This window comes from Loxodonta africana, chromosome 3 (assembly GCF_030014295.1).
Source record: "Loxodonta africana isolate mLoxAfr1 chromosome 3, mLoxAfr1.hap2, whole genome shotgun sequence".
Classification (NCBI taxonomy): Eukaryota; Metazoa; Chordata; class Mammalia; order Proboscidea; family Elephantidae; genus Loxodonta; species Loxodonta africana.
The window spans coordinates 210,852,854-210,872,482 of record NC_087344.1 but is presented as its reverse complement, the minus strand read 5'-3'; the positions used below and the strand labels follow the sequence as shown (position 1 = coordinate 210,872,482).

General features: G+C 40.9%; 1 protein-coding gene across 2 annotated transcripts in view; it reads right to left on the bottom strand.

Moving 5' to 3' along the window:
• Positions 1-2,685: 2,685 nt before the first annotated feature.
• SLC19A2 (solute carrier family 19 member 2) overlaps positions 2,686-19,629 on the bottom strand; it is a 33,577-nt gene continuing 16,633 nt past the window's right edge. The window contains exons 3-7 of one of the 2 annotated variants that reach the window (XR_002787015.2): positions 14,544-14,766; positions 13,218-13,410; positions 12,707-12,848; positions 10,470-10,601; positions 9,999-10,107 (exon numbers count right to left, since the gene is read on the bottom strand). Coding sequence is in view for 1 of the 2 variants with exons in the window: in XM_003414882.4 (XP_003414930.1) it covers positions 9,979-10,107; positions 12,707-12,848; positions 13,218-13,410; positions 14,544-14,766 (687 nt within the window). In the remaining variant the exon portion in view is untranslated. Of the gene's footprint in view, positions 10,108-10,469; positions 10,602-12,706; positions 12,849-13,217; positions 13,411-14,543; positions 14,767-19,629 lie in introns of both variants that reach the window. The other variant, XM_003414882.4, reaches the window with a different exon arrangement.

Sequence of the window (19,629 nt, the reverse complement as noted above, 5' to 3'; positions counted from 1 at the left end):
GTAGACTTTTTTTAAAGGAAAATGCTCTGGGCATATTTCCCAACGGTTACTTTTCCCTTTCCCTTAGCCAGAGACAAGAGGGGGTCTTTCTTGGCTTTTTATCAGAACCTGGGGTTCCTAGAGATAAAACCCATGGAAATGCGGGAGACCCCTAAGACTGCAGCCCCCAGGAGTTTCTCACTCTCATGTTGGTCTACATTCAGCCTCCAGCAGTTCATCACAATTATTATTTAAGTGTTTGTACCCTGGTGGCGGAAACCCTGGTGGCATAGTGGTTAAGTGCTACAGCTGCTAACCAAAGGGTCAGCAGTTCGAATCCACCAGGTGCTCCTTGGAAACCCTATAGGGCAGTTCTACTCTGTCCTATAGGGTCGCTATGAGTCGGAATCGACTCGATGGCACTGGGTTTGGTTTTGGTTTTTGGACCCTGGTGGCAGGGGGCCCTGGTGATGCAGTGGTTAAGAGCTCAGGCTGCTAACCGAAAGGTAAGCAGTTCGAATTCACTAGCTGCTCCTTGGAAGCCCTGTGAGGCAGTTCTACTCTGTCCTACAGGGTCTCTGTGAGTCGGAATCAATTTGATGGCAATGAGTTTGGGTTTGGTTTGGTTACCCTGGTTGCATAGTTGTTAAGAACCTGGCTGCTAACAAGAGGTTGGCAGTTCTAATTCACCAGCAGCTCCTTGGAAACCTTATGGGGCAGTTTTACGCTTTCCTCTCAGGTTGCCATAAGTCGGAATGCACTCAACGGCAACGGGTTTTTTTGGTTACACTGGTGGTACAATGGTTAAGTGTTTAGCTGCTAATTGAAAGGTAGGGGTTTCAAATCCACCAGGGGCTCTGTGGGAGAAAAGACCTGGCTCTCTTCTCCATAAAGATTTACAGCCTAGGAAACCCTACTGGGCAGTTCCACTCTGGTAAACAGCGTCGCTATGAGTTGGAACCAAGTAGAGGACACACAACACCACCAGTTTATGGCTCTAATGTTAATGTTCTCAGGTAAGGAGATCTCAGCCGTGATTCTCTGGATTCAACTATCTTTCCAGATTTTTGGGTGTCGATTTTCCCTGGAACCTGTTCTCCGATGGGTCAAAGATAAGTCATTGATTTTTAGTTTGTTCAGCTTTTTCTTGTTGTTAAGGACAGGAGTGACAACTTCCAAGCTCTTTACATGTTGAAGCTGAAACTGGAAATTCCTTGACAATACTTTTCATAGACAAAGTGACTGCATTGTAGTTGAAAAGTTTTTATGCATTATCAATTCTTCCATAATTCTGCATTGTCATTTTTTCAAATGTAATGAACCTGGATGATTTCTCTGAAGAGTCTATCCATTCCATTAGGTTTCACCTCTCAAAATTTTAGATCTTTATTTTGTCTTTTCTGTGGAAAGCATGAGAAACCCTGGTGGCATAGTGGTTAAGAGCTACAGATGCTACCCAAAAGGTCAGCAGTTCAAATCCACCAGGCGGTCCTTGGAAACCCTATGGGGCAGTTCTACTCGGTCCTATAGGGTAGCTATGAGTCGGAATCGACTGGATGGCAATAGGTTTCGTTGTTTTTGGTACCAGTAGAAAGCATATTGAATGCAAGCTAATGTTTCTAACCCTGTGGTAATCACAGGTTGCACGATCAACTCTGATCACTTCCATAGTTTTTAGTCTAAAATATAAAAATTAAAAAAAAGCCAATAAATAATATAAGGCGGCTTCTGGAAAGATATTTCTTCCTTCTCAATTGAATCTTCCAAAACATGATGTGATATTGGTCTTTGGTCAAGAATCTTTTTCGGGGGGTGGGGGGTGGCTCATTTCTTTTTTTTTTGTAATTAAAAAAGCTTTGTCATAAGGCCCATAAAACAAAACTAATAGGGTGCACCAGCCCAGTGGCAAGGACTAGAAGGCAGAAGGGGATAGGAAAGCTGGTAACAGGGAACCCAAGGTCAAGAAGGGAGAGTGTTGACATGTTGTGGGGTTGTTAACCAATGTCATAAAACAGTATGTGTACTGTTTAATAAGAAACTAGCATGCTCTGTAAACCTTCATCTAAAGTACAATATATATATATATATATAAATGGCATTGAGATTAATTACATAAAAAAAAGCTTTGTCAAAGCAACAAACATTTTCTAAATTTATACATTCATCCATTCAACAAATATGCATTGAGCACCTACATGTGCCCGGCACTGTTCTAGACCCTGGGGATAAAACAGTGAAATAAGACAAGAATATCTGCTCTCACGAACCTTGCACTCCACTGGAGGAGGGGCAACCCCCCAAGAAGTACGTACATAAATATATAAAGTGTAACATTTAGTATGTCAAATTCAGAAGCTGTTGCTACTCTCTCAGTTTCCTTTACTATTATATCCTGATGATTTTGACAAGAGCAACTAATTGTGCTTAAAAAAAAAACCACTTGATTGATATGATTGACATACTGTAAAATTTACCCACTGTAAGTGTGGAACTAGATGATTTTTAGAAAATTTACGGAGTTGTATAGCCATCACCACAATCATTTAAAAACATTTCCATCATCTCCCCAAATTCTCTTGAGCCCATCTGTACTGCATCCCTGCCCCCCCGCCCCCCCCCCGCCCACTCAGCCCCAGGGAAACACTGATCCGCTTTCTTCATCTTTAAATTTGTCTTTTCTGGGCATTTCATATGAATAGAATCACACATATATAGTATTTTACATCTATCTTCATCCACTTAGCACAATGTTTTTGAGGTTCTCTATCAGGATTTTGTTCCTTTTTGTGGTAGAATAGTAGTCACTGTACAGGTAGACTACATTTTATCTACTCACCAGTTGATGGGCATTGGGTTTCTTTTCCCCTTTGGGCTATTTTGAATAATGCTGCTATGAAAATTTGCACACAATTGTTTGTGTGGCTGTATGTTTTCTTTTTTGGTTAGATCTGGATCAGTAGAATGGCGCCTGCCATATGTAAGTTTTTCAATAAACTGCTAAGCTGTTCGCAAACATGGCTGAACCATGTTACATTCCCTCCAGCAGTGTATGAGGGTCCCAGTTTCTCTGCATCCTTGCTAACACTTGGTATTGTCTGCCTTTTTTGTTACAGCCATTCTAGGGTTTTTTAGTGGTATATTTAGTACCTCATTTCACATTAATCTGCATTTTCCTGATGACCAATGATGTTGAGCAATTTTCATGTGCTTGTTAGCCATTGGTACGTCTTTTTTGATGAAATGTCTATTTAAATCTTTTGCCAATTATTAAACTGGGTTGTTTATTTTTTTATTGAGTTGTAAAAGTTCTTTATATACTCTGGTGACAAGTCCTTTATTAGATATATAATTTTGCATTTTGTAATTATCCCCCGGTCTGTGATCGTCGATCTTGCTTTTTGATCCTAGGTTTTCCTTTTCCTTCATTAACTATCATTAATTACCCATCCCCAAACTCAACCTTCAGATGTAAATCTGTAAATCACTATTGCTCAGACCCAATGGAGAACTTTCCAAAGTTGGAATTGAACTTCTCCAGCAATTCCTGCCTCTCAAACCAGCCTCAACTGAGCCATAGCCCTTCTTCCAGCACAATGCCACCTACCCTAACACAGGAGCCTTTTGTACATTGTATTTGTACACAGCAGACAATCTAGGGGACTATCTAGGAGCCCTGGTGGTGCAGTGGTTAAGAACCTGGCTGCTACCAAAAGGCCAGCAGTTTGAATCCACCCACCACTTCTTGTAAACTGTATGGGGCAGTTGAACTCTGTCCCATAGGGTCGCTATGAGTCGGAATTGACTTGACGGCTACTTTTTTTTTTTATGCTATCAAATCAGCAGGGGTAGACTGACACAGTATTATGAGCTTCACTGGTATATATTCTCCATTTCTATTTCGACTGCCGTAAGTCACCTACCAATTACAATGGCATTCCAACTAGCAATTTTAGGTAGTATCGTCCCATACAATTCATCCTATTCACCGCTGCCAGGTATACTTCTTAAAGATCAGCTTAATCATTACCCCTCACCCCCATCTCTTAATTAATAACCTTATGTGATGACCCCCAAACTGTCTTTCCAACTTTATCTCACCCTACTCCTCTCCAACACATTCCTTGTTAATTCTTCCCTATCTTATAAACACCCCCACACCTTCATACATTTTACCAAGGTGACTGGCATTAGACTTTTCCTGATTACTAAGATACTGGCTCTGAACTGACACTAATCGAGAGGCCCAAAACATCGTTGTGGTCCACCAGTCAGAGTTGGGGTGTATGGATGTCAGGTGAGCAATGGAGTTTTAGCTCAGGTCCGTCTTATAGTGAATCCAGAAGGTCTCCAAACCCATCCTGTAGTGATTTTCCCAATTCCAGAATGCATAATTGGAATAGACATACTCAACAACTGGCAGAATGTTAGTTCTCTGACATGTGAAGTGAGGTCTATTATTTCTTATCTACCATCATGATATTCTCTACAGTATTGCTTCTGATTAAGGAACTCACATCACAGCAAGTGAAATGCAGCAATGGGCCCATACTGGCTGATGTCATTGATCCCGATGACCAAGGGAAACTGAACTGTTATATAATGGAGCTGAAGAAGAGTATGTCTGGAATACAGGAGATTCCTTAAGGCATCTCTCAGTACTAATCTCTGATTAAATTCAATAGGAAGCTACAAACCAACGGCCCAGACCCTTCAGGAATGAAGATCTGACTCACCCCATCAGGCAAAGAACACGACCAGCTGAGGTGCTTGCTGAAGGCAGAGGGAATATGGAATTGGCAGCGGGAGAAGACAGTCATACACAGGGCTTCGAACCAGTTTGTTCTGGTTAGAACTCCTGTGAGAATTCACATTTGTAACAAATTCCCAGCTGAAAATGTGCATTTCCACCCCAGGTATACTGAATTGGACTCCACATTTTAACAAAATCCCCCGGGGATTCTTGTGTATAACTTCTTGGGAACCTGTTAGAAATGCAAATTCTCAGCAGGGGTTCAAACCTGAAAGCCCTGGTTGTACATACCAGCTATGACCACCTGACCGGTTGAAGAAATGACGATTCTAACTGTTGAATATTTCTTCCTTATTTTATGAATTCTGTGTGTGACAGAAAACCTGGTGGCATAGTAGTTAAGAGCTACGGCTGCTAACCAAAGGGTCGGCAGTTCGAATCCGCCAGGTGCTCCTTGGAAACTCTATGGGGCAGTTCTACTCTGTCCTATAGGGTCGCTGAGTCGGAATCGACTTGATGGCACTGGGTTTGGTTTGGTGTGTGTGGTATATGTATGTATATAATTTCAGTTATTTTTGTTTTCTTCCCTGTCTTATTACAACAAAACAAACAAAAAAACCCATTCCCTTCGAGTCTATTCCATATCACAGCGACCCAGGAACAGAGTAAAATTGTCCTACAGGGTTTCCAAGGCTATCATTTCCAAATCATTGCAGAAGCAGACTGCCTCATCCTTCTACCGAGGAGCAGCTTGCGAGTTCAAACCACTGACCCTTCAGTTAGCAGCTGAGTGCTTAACCACTGTGCCACCTTCCTTATTCCATTACTTATCATAAACATAAGATGTATAAACTTTACATCGTAGTATTTATGTTATAGGGCCAACATCAGTGAAGGACCCTGCATCCTCTCTGGGGAAAGGGTTAGTGCATTTTTGGCTGTAAGCAGGATAACGTTATGATGTTAGCAGGAAGTATGACTTCGCTATTGTCTTTATTTGGAGATTAAGCATGGTTTAAACCCAGTTTAAGGAGATGCATTATGGGTGCCCAGGTGACAAGGAATGGACTATGATGGTTAGTTTTTTACGTGTTAACTTGGCTAGGCTGGCTATGCTGCCCAGTTGTTTGGCTATTATTAAGTAGTTAAAAAAAAAAAAAAAGTTTCTTTTTTTTTTCTATGTTTAAGTAAAGCAAATTACCCTCCATAATGTGAGTTTGCCTCATCCAATCAATTCAAGGCCTCACGAGTGAAATGGAGTTTTCCTAGGCTATATTCTGCCTCCAGACTGTAAACAGACATCTTGCCAGAAGCTCTCCACTCTTCTCGTTGCCTGACCTATGGATTTTGGGACACAAGAAGACAGAATCTCCAGCCTGGTGTCTGACCTACAGATCTTAGACTTGCCAGCCCTCATAGTCCATGAGCCAACTCTTTTAAATAAATCTTTTTTGGTTCTGTTTCTCTAGAGAACCCTAAGACAACCCCCAAATTGTCTTTCCAGCTTTATCTTACCCTATTCCTCTCCACATTTTTCTTGTTAATTGTACCCTATCTCATATACACCTCCACACTGTCTGTCCTTAACACGTCATGCCTGTTTCTCCACTTCAGAGTTCCCTCTTTCCAAATCTCTGTTAAAATCCTACCCATTCTGCATGGTCAACTCAAATGCCATCTCCTTCAGGAAGCCACTCCTGATTTTCCCAATGTATTTATTTGCTCTCTTTGCAATCCAAGGCTTTGGATTGTTACGTTAGCTGACATACTGTCTTATATTAGTTGTGTAGTTGTTATCCTTTCTACTTATCTTTTCCTATCGTACATTTTAAGTTCCTTAAGGGCAGGAGCCATGATTTCTTCATCTTTGAAAATGTGAAGTGCTTTCCAAAACGTGAATAAAAAAGGCAGGAGGGCTTTTAAAAGCCTCTGATCAATTTCATTTTCATGGAAACATTCCAAGAAAAGTTTCCTTTGAGAGTCTGCTTTTCAGATAACTACAAATGAATAGTAAATGGAGAGGAAGGGGAAAGGAGCTGATTTTTCAATCTTCTCTTCAGGGTCCAGTACTGTGACAGGTGTTGTCATGGATGTTTTCTCGATTCTTCACAACCATCCTGTGACATCGGTATCATCCCCGCTTACAGACAAGGAAACTGAGGCTCAATAGAGTGACTTCCCAAAGGTATCACGGCTTTAGCTGAGTGGCAAATCTGGCATTCAGAACTCTCTTCCATCAGTATTACTTTCTGAAAGAAGTAGAGGAATGCGTAATACTGAAAGATCCTTTTCCAGAATCAAAGGAGATAATGTTCACAAAGGCCTTTTCCAAAGTAGAAGTTAAACAAATGTAAGGTATCAATTATGGAGAGGAGGCCATAAAAAGCCAAACAAGGAGTTCTCATCCCATTTCTCTGATTAAAGCACAGCAATGCCTTGACTAGAGGTCATCAACAGGCACTTTCATATTAACGTTTTTGTTGACGTGGCTTTTAAGGCCACGGGCATGGAGCTATGTAGTACAGGAGGTGACTATGTTGAGTCCATCATATGAACAAGCCATTACAATTCAATATTCTTCTGGCACCAGGATGTAGTTTGCAATAGAAGACAAAAATAAGACACGGAATCTGCTCAGATAGCTTACAATCTGAACGGCAATGAGTTACAGGGGATGTAACTGTAGACACAGAAAATCCTCTATTTTTAATTAATTAATTTTCATGAAAACTTTCCTAGTCTTTGGTGATAGTTAATGAAATGCTTTAATGAAATAGGTTTTGGAATGGAATATGAAAGGGAAGGTACTGATTTGGATACTGTGAGAAAAGATTGATTTAATTTCTGGGATATAAGGAAGAATGGTTCTCAGCTGATGGGTATCAGAATACTTTGAGGTGGAGGAAAGGTTTTATAAGTTTCAAAACAAGATGGTACTTTCTGCCATTGCCTTGACTTATTTTATTTTTAAAATTCAGTTAACTTCAAAGGGAGTATGGATCTTTTAGGTTTCTAAAGGGAACAATGCTTTAAAAAGAGATAGAGAGGTGCCAAGATAATGACCAAGAAAAATAACAGTGCAAAGTGAGGCCAGGGAAAACTGGAAAAACAAGAGTACCAAAGAAAAAGAATCAAAAGTAAAGACCGCAGGCAATGAAAGAACAACCAGGCTGACTGGAGGCGGGTCGAGAAGACCAGGAGAGGGGAGACTTGGCATGAAATTTGTCTTAGGGGGAACTGTTAAAAGATAGAATAGATGTTCCTGCTGGTGAGATGTTTAGATAATTTCCTAAAAGAAAGGACACAGAATGTAAAATATTTATTTAATAAAAATAATTTTCATAATCTATACAGAATTGAATAAAAAGTTACCACAAATTATTTTCACTTCTTTGCAAAACTGCATACAATACCACTTGAAGACTAGATTTAGCATTCCATAAATACGGCCACACACCAAAATGTGAACTTATTCTTGTCTTAAATAAGTAAAGGCTTCGGTTGTATGCCACAACTTCCGATTAAATTACAGGGAAATATTGCTTTGGTAATGTGAATAATTTACTGTACCACAGTCCACTTTATTTAAAAAAAAAAAGATTAAATAAAATCCTTCAAACACCACTTTTCTATTTGTTTCTGAATAAACAATTCCCTATGTAGCAAAAAAACAAAACAAAGCAAAAAGGGATCCACAAAATGCAAAGTTGGTGGCTGCTACCTTTAAGTCACCGCTTCCCCCTCCTTCTGTAGCCAGAGCTCCTCTCCTTTCCTTTACTGGGGAAGGAAGGTACATGGAAAACGACCTACTTCTCCCCGTTCATCTGCCGTTCGGGTTCCGGCTTAAGCCAAATTGAATACGTCAGTTTCACGATCTTCACGTTGTTATCATCATCACTGTTCAGCTGTGTCATTCTGAAAAAGTTAACACTCTCGTTCAAAGCACCTACCTAAAGATCTTGCAGGTTAAGGCAAGAAAACTGGCTTTTTCAAAAACTGAAAAGTGTTCATATCTCACATACACTGCAGCCACTTGGTAGACTGATTTCAAAATTAAACGCATACAGGCCGTTTCTTCAGATAACTTAGAAATGGAATCACTAGCAATCCTAATTTTAAGCAAATATTCAGGATTACTGACTCTTAGAAACAAAGACAGATTTCACACACAAAATCCAGGCATCGAGTCAATGTAAGTCTCTGTCCGGCTGAAATAATTAGAGGGGCTCAGTTTATGAAAAAGGCCTTGGAATGCCCCAAGTCCTAATTGCATCCTTAACTTGTATAAGAAGGACAAAACAATAGAAAAGCTAGAGATGGTGATGACGAAAAAAAACAAAAAAACTTTTTAATGTTATTTTGGAGATAAAGGGAATGCAAATAAAAAATGGGCTAGTTATATCCTTAGCCCAGATACCAACTTTTCCTCACGGAATTGACAGTCTTTCATAACGAAGAATTAAAGAAGGGCAGCAGGCCTACCTTAAGTTTTCTGATTAGTCTCTTTGTTTAGGTTGTTAGGCTTTAAAACTTGCCTTCTCCTCTAAGTCCATGAGCTTCTCTAGGAAGCAGATGAACAATGCAAAAATGTACTTCTGAAGAAAACCTACACGAGTACATAACTGTCAAGACATTAACCGAGAACACTCATACAATGAATTTTTAAAAATAACTTAAAATGAGAAATGACATACGCTCCTTACAGAACACTAAACCAGAGCAAATACTGTCAGTAAATAGGAACAATTTTCATCTGTAGAAACACAAATGCCCGTGGGTAAATACAGAAATCAAAACTAAGCTGAACAGAGGCAGGTGCTGTTAGACCGCACTTCCATCTCGACTAGAGCCTCCTGTGGGCCCGGAAAGCCCTGGTCCTACCAGGTCAAGCTTCTGGCCAAGGGCGTTGAGAAGTACTTGACCCTTAAAACATCAAACTCACCCGTTAATCAAGTATACAAGCCATGTGCTGCTTGATTACTTAGTTTCAAAATCAAGTTCACTTTTGAATCACGGAAGAGTTATCCTTAAAATAGCTCTCATAAATAATCCGTGAAATAAACTTCACTTCTGGCTCCTCTGAATAGCATTACATTAGTCCAAGAACACAAGGTACTAGTCAAGCGGCTGCTCTGAGGCCATGAAATGCACATTCATAGATATATGTCTACACCTTAAAAAGTTAAATACATCCAGGCACAGTCGTTGGGCAGAGCTCTTGCTGTAAGAAGGCGGCTTTCGGCAGTAGATTATGAAGTGGTTACTTGAGAGCTCGATTCTGGATCTTCCTGCTTTCTGTATTTCTTCATAATACTGACTGTGCCATTAACCAGGAAAACCACAGCAATGAGAGCAAAATAGCCGGCGTAGATCAGGAACTAAAGGAGGAAAGCAGTCATTTACAGAATTATCCGTTAGCAGAGGAACTGTTTTCTTACATGCACATGAACATTCTCTATTTTTAAAGGTATATTCAGAGTTTCTCAAGCCCTGAAGATACAAAGAGATGGCACACCACAGTGGCCCTGGAGCCTGGCCACCTGAGTGTCAGCCCTGGCTTCGTCCCCTACTGGCTGTGTGACCTTGATCAAGATACTTAATCTTCTCTGAGCCTTGACTTCTTCATTTACAAAATACTGCTCATAATACCCTCAAATGATTAAAAAGGTAGGATCATGCATGTAAATGCTGATTAGCGTAATGCTGACGTTGGTACCACTGTTCATACTGTCGCTGTTACCTCTGTAAGAGTCAGGGTCTCTACCCTCCAGCTGGCAGGTGGGAACAACAGGCTAAGCCCTGAGGATCAGGAAACTCCATTCATCCCCAGAAGAGGGCGGCAGAAGGTCAAACATACGCCACTACAGGGTTACTTAAAAAAAAAAAAAAAAAAAAAACAACTTTCCTAAGCTAATATTCTAATGTTTATCAACATCTTCACCTCTATTAAACACAACTTACTAAATTTTTTTTTTTTTTTTTTTTACTAAATATAAGCTGGATTAGAGCTTATAAAAAGAGTGTGGCCCTAAGTCTTTTGATTCAAGTAAACTTGGATGGCTTTTCCTATAGGAAAACAATTAATCATGGTAGTTTGGGCACAGCCCATAAAATCCTATTATTCCATGTGTTTAAAGCCACCATTTTCAACAAGAGCAGACTGTCACATTCAGTTTCACACGTCAGCTGTGTGTTCCCCTCGACTAGACCTGGAGACTTCCTCGTGAAACACACAGCACAGCGGGCGCTTAGTTTCTCTCCCACTCGCCACCTCAAGGGTGAGCACCTAATCCTTGAGAGGTCTTCTTGTTTTTTTTCCTCTGGTAATAACTGTGAAACATACAGAAAGTAATAAGCTCCAACTTTTGCCCCCTTTTAGGAGGAAGCATAGTAAAGACCTGGAAGAAGTATAGGCTTTCGGGTTGGACGGACATCGGTTTAAATCCTAGTTCTGTTGCACCATTACAAACTGTGTGACCTAAAATAAATCATTTAACATCCCTCTCATTTTCTTACTTTCTAATCCTGACAAGAACCCTGCAAAATTCTATATAAAGTACCTGGCACACAGATGGCACACAATACACAGTACCAAAACCAAACCAAACCCATTGCCATCAAGTTGATTCTGACTCATAGTAATCTACAGGACAGAGCAGAAATGCCCCATAGGGATTCCAAGGAGTGGCTAGTGAATTTGAACTGCCGACCTTTTGGTTAGCAGCCATAGCTCCTAACCACTGTGGCACCAGAGTTCCGCAATACACATTATTATTTCTTTTATTTCTTTTAGATCTCCTCAATAAAAACGAAGTTAATTTCTGCCAGCATGTTGGTACTGATACCTAAGAAAACTAACAGGTAAGTGTGGACTATCAGGTGGTATGTAAGGAGAGATCAACGGGGAAGGAATCACTTGCGCTGGGATGGCTTGGAGCAGAAGCTTCTTGATTCAATTGCCCATTTTACCAAAGTAAAGAGCAAGCCCTACGTACAAACTCACAATGCATGAAGGTATACAAGCCCAAACCAAACCCGCTGCTGTTGACTCGATTCCAACTCAAAGCGACCCTATAGGACAGAGTAGAACTGCCCCAAAGGGTTTCCAAGGAGTGGCTGGTGGATTGGAAATGCCGACCTTCTGGTTAGCAGCTGGGCTCTTAACTACCACGCCACCAGGGCTCCATGAACGTATATTGTTGTTGTTAGGTGCCGTCGAGTTGGTTCTGACTCATAGCGATCCTGTGAGTATATACAACTATACAATTCTTGGATGAATTTAAGTATCCACATTGCCACATTGTCCCTGAGTGTTTGTGCAGGTGTTTTCTTAATAGGTCGTATGTAAAGAATCATTACACTATTTGTCAAAAGCAAATATTGGTATTTGGGTAAGGGGTATTTTAAACAAAGATGGGAGGAGATTTAGGGAGCTGTGACATGAAGCAGGGTATCTCAAACATGGGGTACAGTATTCTCGGCACACAGTTAAGCAAGGAGAGGAATAATGGTTGAGCAGAGGAACTTGGCTTGGAAGGAACTATTATTACCTCTCACCTAAAATAGTCCCAATGGGCTAGTTAGGTACACTCAAGATGGTTCTAGGGCCTAATAAAAAAACAAAAAAAGGATAGTCCCAACATCCTTTAAGTAAAAAAGAACCAGGAAGAGAGGATGACTAAAGGAAAGAGTGAACACTTCTACTTTTTTACTTTCTATCTGTCTCCATTGTTGGAGAAGCCCTAGTGGCACAGTGGTTAAGAACTCAGCTACCAACCAAAAGGTCGGCAGGTCAAATCCATCAGCCGCTCGTTGGAAACCTTACGGGGCAGTTTTACCCTGTCTTTTGAGTTGGTATGAGACAGAACCAACTCCACGGCAATGGGTTTACATCGCTGGAACACGTTTTCATTAAGCATGCTCCACTTGGTCACACTGATCAAGTCATAACATCTTCTGAAATAGAGACCATCTTACCTGAGTGGTAATTTCTAAGCCAAGACCACTGGCATCTACCACAATCAGAGTGAGCAGAGTCTGCAGCACCAGGGCAATGAAGGTATTTACTCCAAACACTAGGGCATAGCGCTCCATGCTGAGGTTTGCAGCAATCTGGAAACTTTAGAAAAAAGTATAGAAATAAATAAGCAAGATTATTTCCTGGATAGTTACAATTTTTTACTTTAAATGTGAAGAGAAGCCTCTTCTTTCTACTGTCAATTCCCTTCCCAAGTAAGTGATAAGCAGTTTGTTGCTAACTGATGCAGGTTTCATGCCAACACTTGAAAAGAGTAGGAACATGTAAACAAGGGGATAAGCGGACCTTGCTACATGCTTCCTCAGGAGAAAGACTGATGACACGCATACGACACAATGTTTCCTCCTCTTTGCCCCTTTTAACCAGAAAATTGAACTTCTCGGTCTGTGAAGAAACCAAAGCTCAGCCTGCCACGATGTTCGCGAGGCTTCTTTGAACCACAATACGTACGTTGCTATAGTGATGAGTAGCATGTAGATGATCCTGAAGACAACGTAGGCTGCGTAGCACACCCAAATGTTACCCGCAGTGTCCATGATGTACACAGCGGCAGCAATCAGGAGTGAGAACAGAGACAGCGTCATTTCTCCCCAAGTGGACCAGGATACTTTTATATAACCAACTGCAAACACGGCAACAGCACCTACAAAACAAAAAGAGAAAAGTAACTTAGTTATTTTGCTAAATGAATACTATTTCAATAAATAAAACAATCAGCTTAGATGACTAAATTTTAAAATCTCTAAATTTATACATAGGGTAGCTCAAGGCTGTAGAGAGCCTTGAAACCCAAGCAGAGAATTTTGGACTCAGTGGAATAAACAACATGGAACCACTGAGAGATGATGAAAGACTGGGTAGAGGCAGGTAACAGTGAGATGGAAAAGGAGAGCACAGACCCAGGGATACAGCTAACGAAAAATACTACTGGTGCTGAGGCAGAGGGAAGGATCAAAAAAGACCGATGCTGCTAGCTTGGCAGCACGGCAGAATGGGTCATCTATCATTTAAACCCAGGGGCAGCCGAAAGCATGGCAAAGGGGCTTCTCTGCCTTTGGTAAATGACTGTGATGATAATGACAGCTAAAATGTACTGCAGTCCTTTTTAGGGGCCAGGCATAGTTCTAAATGTTTTCAGAAAACATGTAAAGCCTCTCGACAACTCACGGAGGTGAGTCAAAAAACAAGGAAGGGACAGAGTGTAATGGTCACAGACACAGGTGCTGGAGCCACTCTGTCTGAGTGCAAATCTTGACTTTCATACTTACAGTCTATATGGCGTCGTGCAAGTTCTTAACCTACCTGTATTCTGGTTTCCTTAACTGTAAACTGGGGATAATAATTGCCCTATCTTAGACATTTTGTGAGGACTGAGTTAACATACATAAAGTCCTTAGAATAGCACCTAGAACACATTAAAGCACTACACAGGTGTTGTTACAAACTATTGTGTATGGATACTCAAAGTTTCACATCAAGTGGCAAAACCACATGGTAAATACAGAGATGATGGAAACTTGGATAAGCAAACGATTTTGAAAATCATTACATTAGGTTTCCCCCAGCTTGTAAAGAATTCCAGCGTGTTAGTCATATTCCTTCACCACTTAAGCACGTCCAAATTTTCCTCCCCGATTATAAAGCCAGAGCTCAAGATAAGTAAATCATTCTTTGGGACTGCCACGAATTTGGAAGGGGGAGCAAATCTGATTGCTGGTGGCTCAACTCCCAAGGGTACGCCCTCCGGCCCAGCCTCCACCACCTTGTGCTGCTTACCCAGCAAGGTTGAAACAGCCTCCACACCGCCATTGTAAGCAGCAGCATGGCGGGAAGGCATCACCTGCTCCCACAGGCCCTGGGTGTAGTTCACGACTTGAAAATAGCCACAGGTGGAGAGGGCCCACCACACGGACCAGCAGAGCAGAGGGCGAGAGGAGTAGCATGTCAAGAAATCACTCCATAGTACCTTCAGCACAAGGAGACGGTCTGGCTTGGCTTCCTGCACGGCAAAACGGAAACAAAGCCCAAACAGCATGAAGCCAATTGCACAGTTTCAATTTTCTGCTTAACGGATTTTTTTATTCTTCTTGTAAAAATGAACTGCATACTCTTTGCTATAAAAAAAATCTGTTAGCAGTTACATTCATCCCATCTGGGGCAAAAATAAGTTCTCATATAATTTTTGCTTTATATGTTCTATTACCATTAGCCCTGGTGGCAAAGGGGTTATGACTCAGGCTGCTAACCAAAAGGTGTGCAGTTCGAACCCACTAGCTGCTCCTTCGAAACCCTATGGGGCAGTTCTACTCTGTCCTATAAGGTCACTATGAGTTGGAATAGACTCGACGGCACACAACAACATAACCATTAGCACAGCTGTATATAATCAACCCAGCAAAGGGTGTTATTGTTTACAAAACGAAGGTAGAAATATGGTCAGAGATTGCATACACAGCCAAAGGGAGATGATATTCCCCACTGCCAAACACAAAGGCAAGTAACATTAGTAAGCAACAGATCCAGACAGTAACCCTATTAAAACACTGTTCAGTTATAGTCCGTTAGTGAGAAACTCCTATCCTTACAGCTGACAGATTCGTTGAACAGTAGTAGTTAAGACAGAAATCTTGGGGGGGGGGGGCGGGAGTAGTAGTTCTCTCTGGGTGGTGGAGTTATTAGTGATTTTATTTTCTTATACTTTTTTTTTTATTGGAAACCCTGGTGGTGTAGTGGTTAAAAGCTACAGCTGCTAACCAAAAGGTTGACAGTTTGAATCCACCAGGCATTCCTTGGAAACTCTATGGGTCAGTTCTACTTTGTCCTACAAGGTCGCTATGAGTTGGAATCGGTTCGATGGCAATGAGTTTGGTTTGGGTTTTTTTTTTTAATACTTTTTACATTACTCAGTATTTGTGCAATGGGAAACAACACTATCATATACCGAGAACCAGGTAATGTTCCCTCATTCTGCCTACTCACACCAGCCCTAAGCAACCTTACTGTAGTGGTTTCTTGGTACTGCATGAGGGTACTGGCACTTGGGTGGGGGGGGCAGGCTAAAAGAAAATGCTTCAATTGAATTTGTGATGCTAATCCTCTAGAAGTAAAAACCAAATACTGCTGCCATTACACTGCTTTCCTGACATTCTGTGAGAGCAAACTTGGTCAATTTAAACAAATTAGTACAAGTCGATAGTTAATAACATCTAAATGTATATGCATTTGTTGAGTTGAGTGAATGGCACCTAATACATTTTCTGTATTCTCTACACTAAGCCCACCAGTTTTACTGAGCTACTTTAAAGAATTTTACTACTGAGTCTCAGTTGTCCAAGTGGCGAAAGTTACAAAATGTTTGTGATATCTAAAACTTCCAAAGATGCTGAAAGGTTATAAGAAAAAAAAAAATTCTTGCACTACTACTTCTAAAAGAATTGAAAAGAATCCAGAAGCTCTGCCATAAATTGATACATAAATAATAAGAAACGGTTTTCTCATCTGGAAAATTGAAACGATAATAATAATACCTACCTGCATAAGATTATTGAGATTACATATGCATCTATTTACTATAAAATGCTCAATAAATCTGCTACTGTTATTACATAGTTAAAACACTGAAGGCCAAAACAAGCAAACTGGTTGCCGTCGAGTTGATCCCAACTCCTAACGGCCCTGCAGGACAGAGTAGAACTGCCCCATCGGGTTTCCAAGGAGTGCTTGGTGGATTCCAACTGCCAACCTTCTTGTTAGCAGCCAAGCTCTTAACCACTGCGCCACCAGGGCTCCAAAGGACTCATACTGTACATAAAATCATGCCCAGTGTAACCAACTTCAGGATTTAAGATAGATCTCTATCATAATGAATTCTGCCGTAAGGAGTTAAGAAGTAGTCTGTCTATTATCTGGGTACACAATAAAAAAAGATTGCCGTTCCCTGATTACAGTCAGTGCCTCTGGTGGTAATCTGCTTGCTCTCTTCTATGCTATTCCCAGGTTTCAAACGCTGAGCTCATATGAATTTCACTTTCTAAAGAAGCATCTGAAGTGTTATTATTTACATCCCTAAATGACACCTTATAAATGAACAAAAACCTGTTCCATTACATCAAGACTTTCAGCTGTTCCATAGCTAACACGGACACTATCTAAATCAAGTGACCTTCGCAATGTGCTCAAGGGGCCTTAAGAGTTTCATGTGGGGTGCAGAATAGGATAGGCCCAAGAGGGTGAGAGTCTCAGACCCTTAGTCCTGTTTCAAAGAGAAAAGCTCAGTTTTCACTTGTTTATCCCATTGGGCCTCTAGTTTCAGATCTTATTTAAAGAAATGTTCTTGATACTGCTTTAATTAAAAAAAAAAAAAAAAGCTAAAAAATTATTGCCCTCATTCAAGAAAAGGCCGTCTACTCTAGTGATTTTTAGAGTCAATTTTGGAGACCTGGGCTGGAAATTTTGGCTGCGTCACTTCCCATGTGCAGCGGGGAAATTTACTTAACCCAAGTCTCAGTTTCCTCACCTGTAAAATGTAGACACAGTGCCGACATCATAGAGTTTTAATAAGAATTAAATGAGATAATGAATCCAAGGTTCTTAGCAGCTTCAGTCAAAATGGTATCTGGTACCAGAGTCAAAATAAACGGGAGTTATGATGACACAGAAGGAGCATTCCTGCATGCATGCACATGAGAAAACTATATTTTAGGGTTTTTTTTTCTTACTACAAACTAGAAATTAATGTTTACCGTGACAGGCTGCTGGAAGAATTAAATGAGTCGTACTCCGCGTGTAGCAGGTGCTCGACAAAAGCAGGCTTCCCTTACATTCTATTCATTTATATATTCAACAAATACTTGCTGAATGCCTATGAGCTATGGCTGCTAACCAAAACATCGGCAGTTCAAATCCAGCAGGAGCTCCTTGGAAACCCCATGGGGCAGTTCTACTCTGTCCCATAGGGTCACTATGAGTTGGAATCAACCTGACGGCAGTGGGTTCGGTTTTCTGGTTATACTACATGCTAGACAATGTTCTAGGTACTTGGATTACAGCAGGCAAGGTCCTTACCCTCATAAAATTCCCGTTTTAATAAGGGAAACAGACAATAAACAAATACACATATGAGTGTTTACAAGGTACACCTGACCCAAGCCATGGCCTCTTCAGTAGCCTTAAATGAATGTGAAAGCCGGACAAAGAAAAAGGGAAACAGAAGAACTGATGTGTTTGAACTATGGTGTTGGCAAATAATAGCGAATATACCATGAACTGCCAGAAGCATGAACAAATCAGTCTTGCACAAAATATCTTATTTTTACACAAAAACACGTGCCTTCTGTGTTTGTTTGCCGGCCTCGTCTTCCCTCTGAAAGACACCCTCACAAGCGCTGCTACCTTAATCCTCTTCCACCCATTGCTGTAAAAAAAATAGCAAACATCCTTACGAAAATGTCTCGTGGTGGGAGAGCACAGTGGGCAAACACACACAGAAGGTGTGTGCTATTTATGTAAAAATATGGTACAACCTTAGAAGCAAGGATGGTGATATTTCGACTTGCTTACTTTGGACACGTCTTCAGGAAAAATCAATTGCGAGAAAAAGATATCATGTTTGGTAAAGTACAGGCAGGATCAGCAAAAATGTGGGAACCCTCAACGAGAGTGACACAATAGACAAATGGACTCAAACATACCAATGATCATGAAAATGGCAAGGACAAGCCGATGTTTCACCATGAGTCAGAACTGACCTGACAGCAACTAACAGCCACAATGATAATGCTACGAAGACAATAAACAGGGGAACAGGCTAGCAAGTGACTATGTTATGGGGAAGTAACGACGGTGGAGTATTTGAGGAATGGCCTTCTGAAAAGCTGGTGTCTGAGTTGAGATCTGAATTGACATAAAGAAATCAGCCATGGAAAAATCAGAATGAAGGGCAGTCCTGAGGGAACCTCCTGACTAAGGCTCTGAAGTAGAAATAAGCTTGATGCAGTTTAGGCCAGAGCTTTGCAGAGCACAGTAGTAAAAGATACTGACAGAGAAACTGGCAAGGGGTCAGACTAGGGTCTTACAGGTCATGATGAGAATTTCGGATTTTCTTCTACATGTAACAGGAAAACACACAGGGAAGGAGAAATAGGGCTAATGCCTAAACCGAGACGATATTAAGGGCTGATGATTGCAATTAAATCACTTCTATGTAACAACGATGACTTTATTATGCATTCTTACCTGTATGAGAAGCTAGGAGTCCCCGGGGAGCACAAATCGTTAAGCGCTTGACTATTATTCGAAAGACTGGCAGTTCAAGTCCACCCAGAGGCACCCTGGAAGACAGGCCTGGCTATCTGCTTCCAAATGGCTTTGAAAACCTTATGGCAGTTCTACTCTGCATGCAAGGGGTCGCCACGAGTCAGAATCAGCTTGGCGTCAACTACCGATAACAAGGCAGAAAAGGAGAAGCTGTCCACATTGTACCGGGGAAGCAGGAGAAAAACAGAGTCTCTTCACACCAATCAGCTCATTAAACTCAGATTCTAGAGTTAAGGAAAGCTTAGTACGATCTGGTTTAACCTGCTCTACATTTAAGAGCTGTCTAACTCAGCTTAAGAGGGAGAACTAGTGATGGAACTAGTATTAGATCTGGTGACTCCTTTCAAAAGGTCCAGAAGACCAGGGGTACTAATTCAAAGGGAAAAAGATTATTTACAGCCTCTCAAAAAAATAACCATCTACAGGGAAGGTACAAAGCTGTTCTTGGTTATTCATATCTAATAATGATAGTAAGAATATTTATCATGTATTGAGTACCTACTCAAGTATGTGCAATTGAAAGCTTTACATTGCCTCATTTAGTACG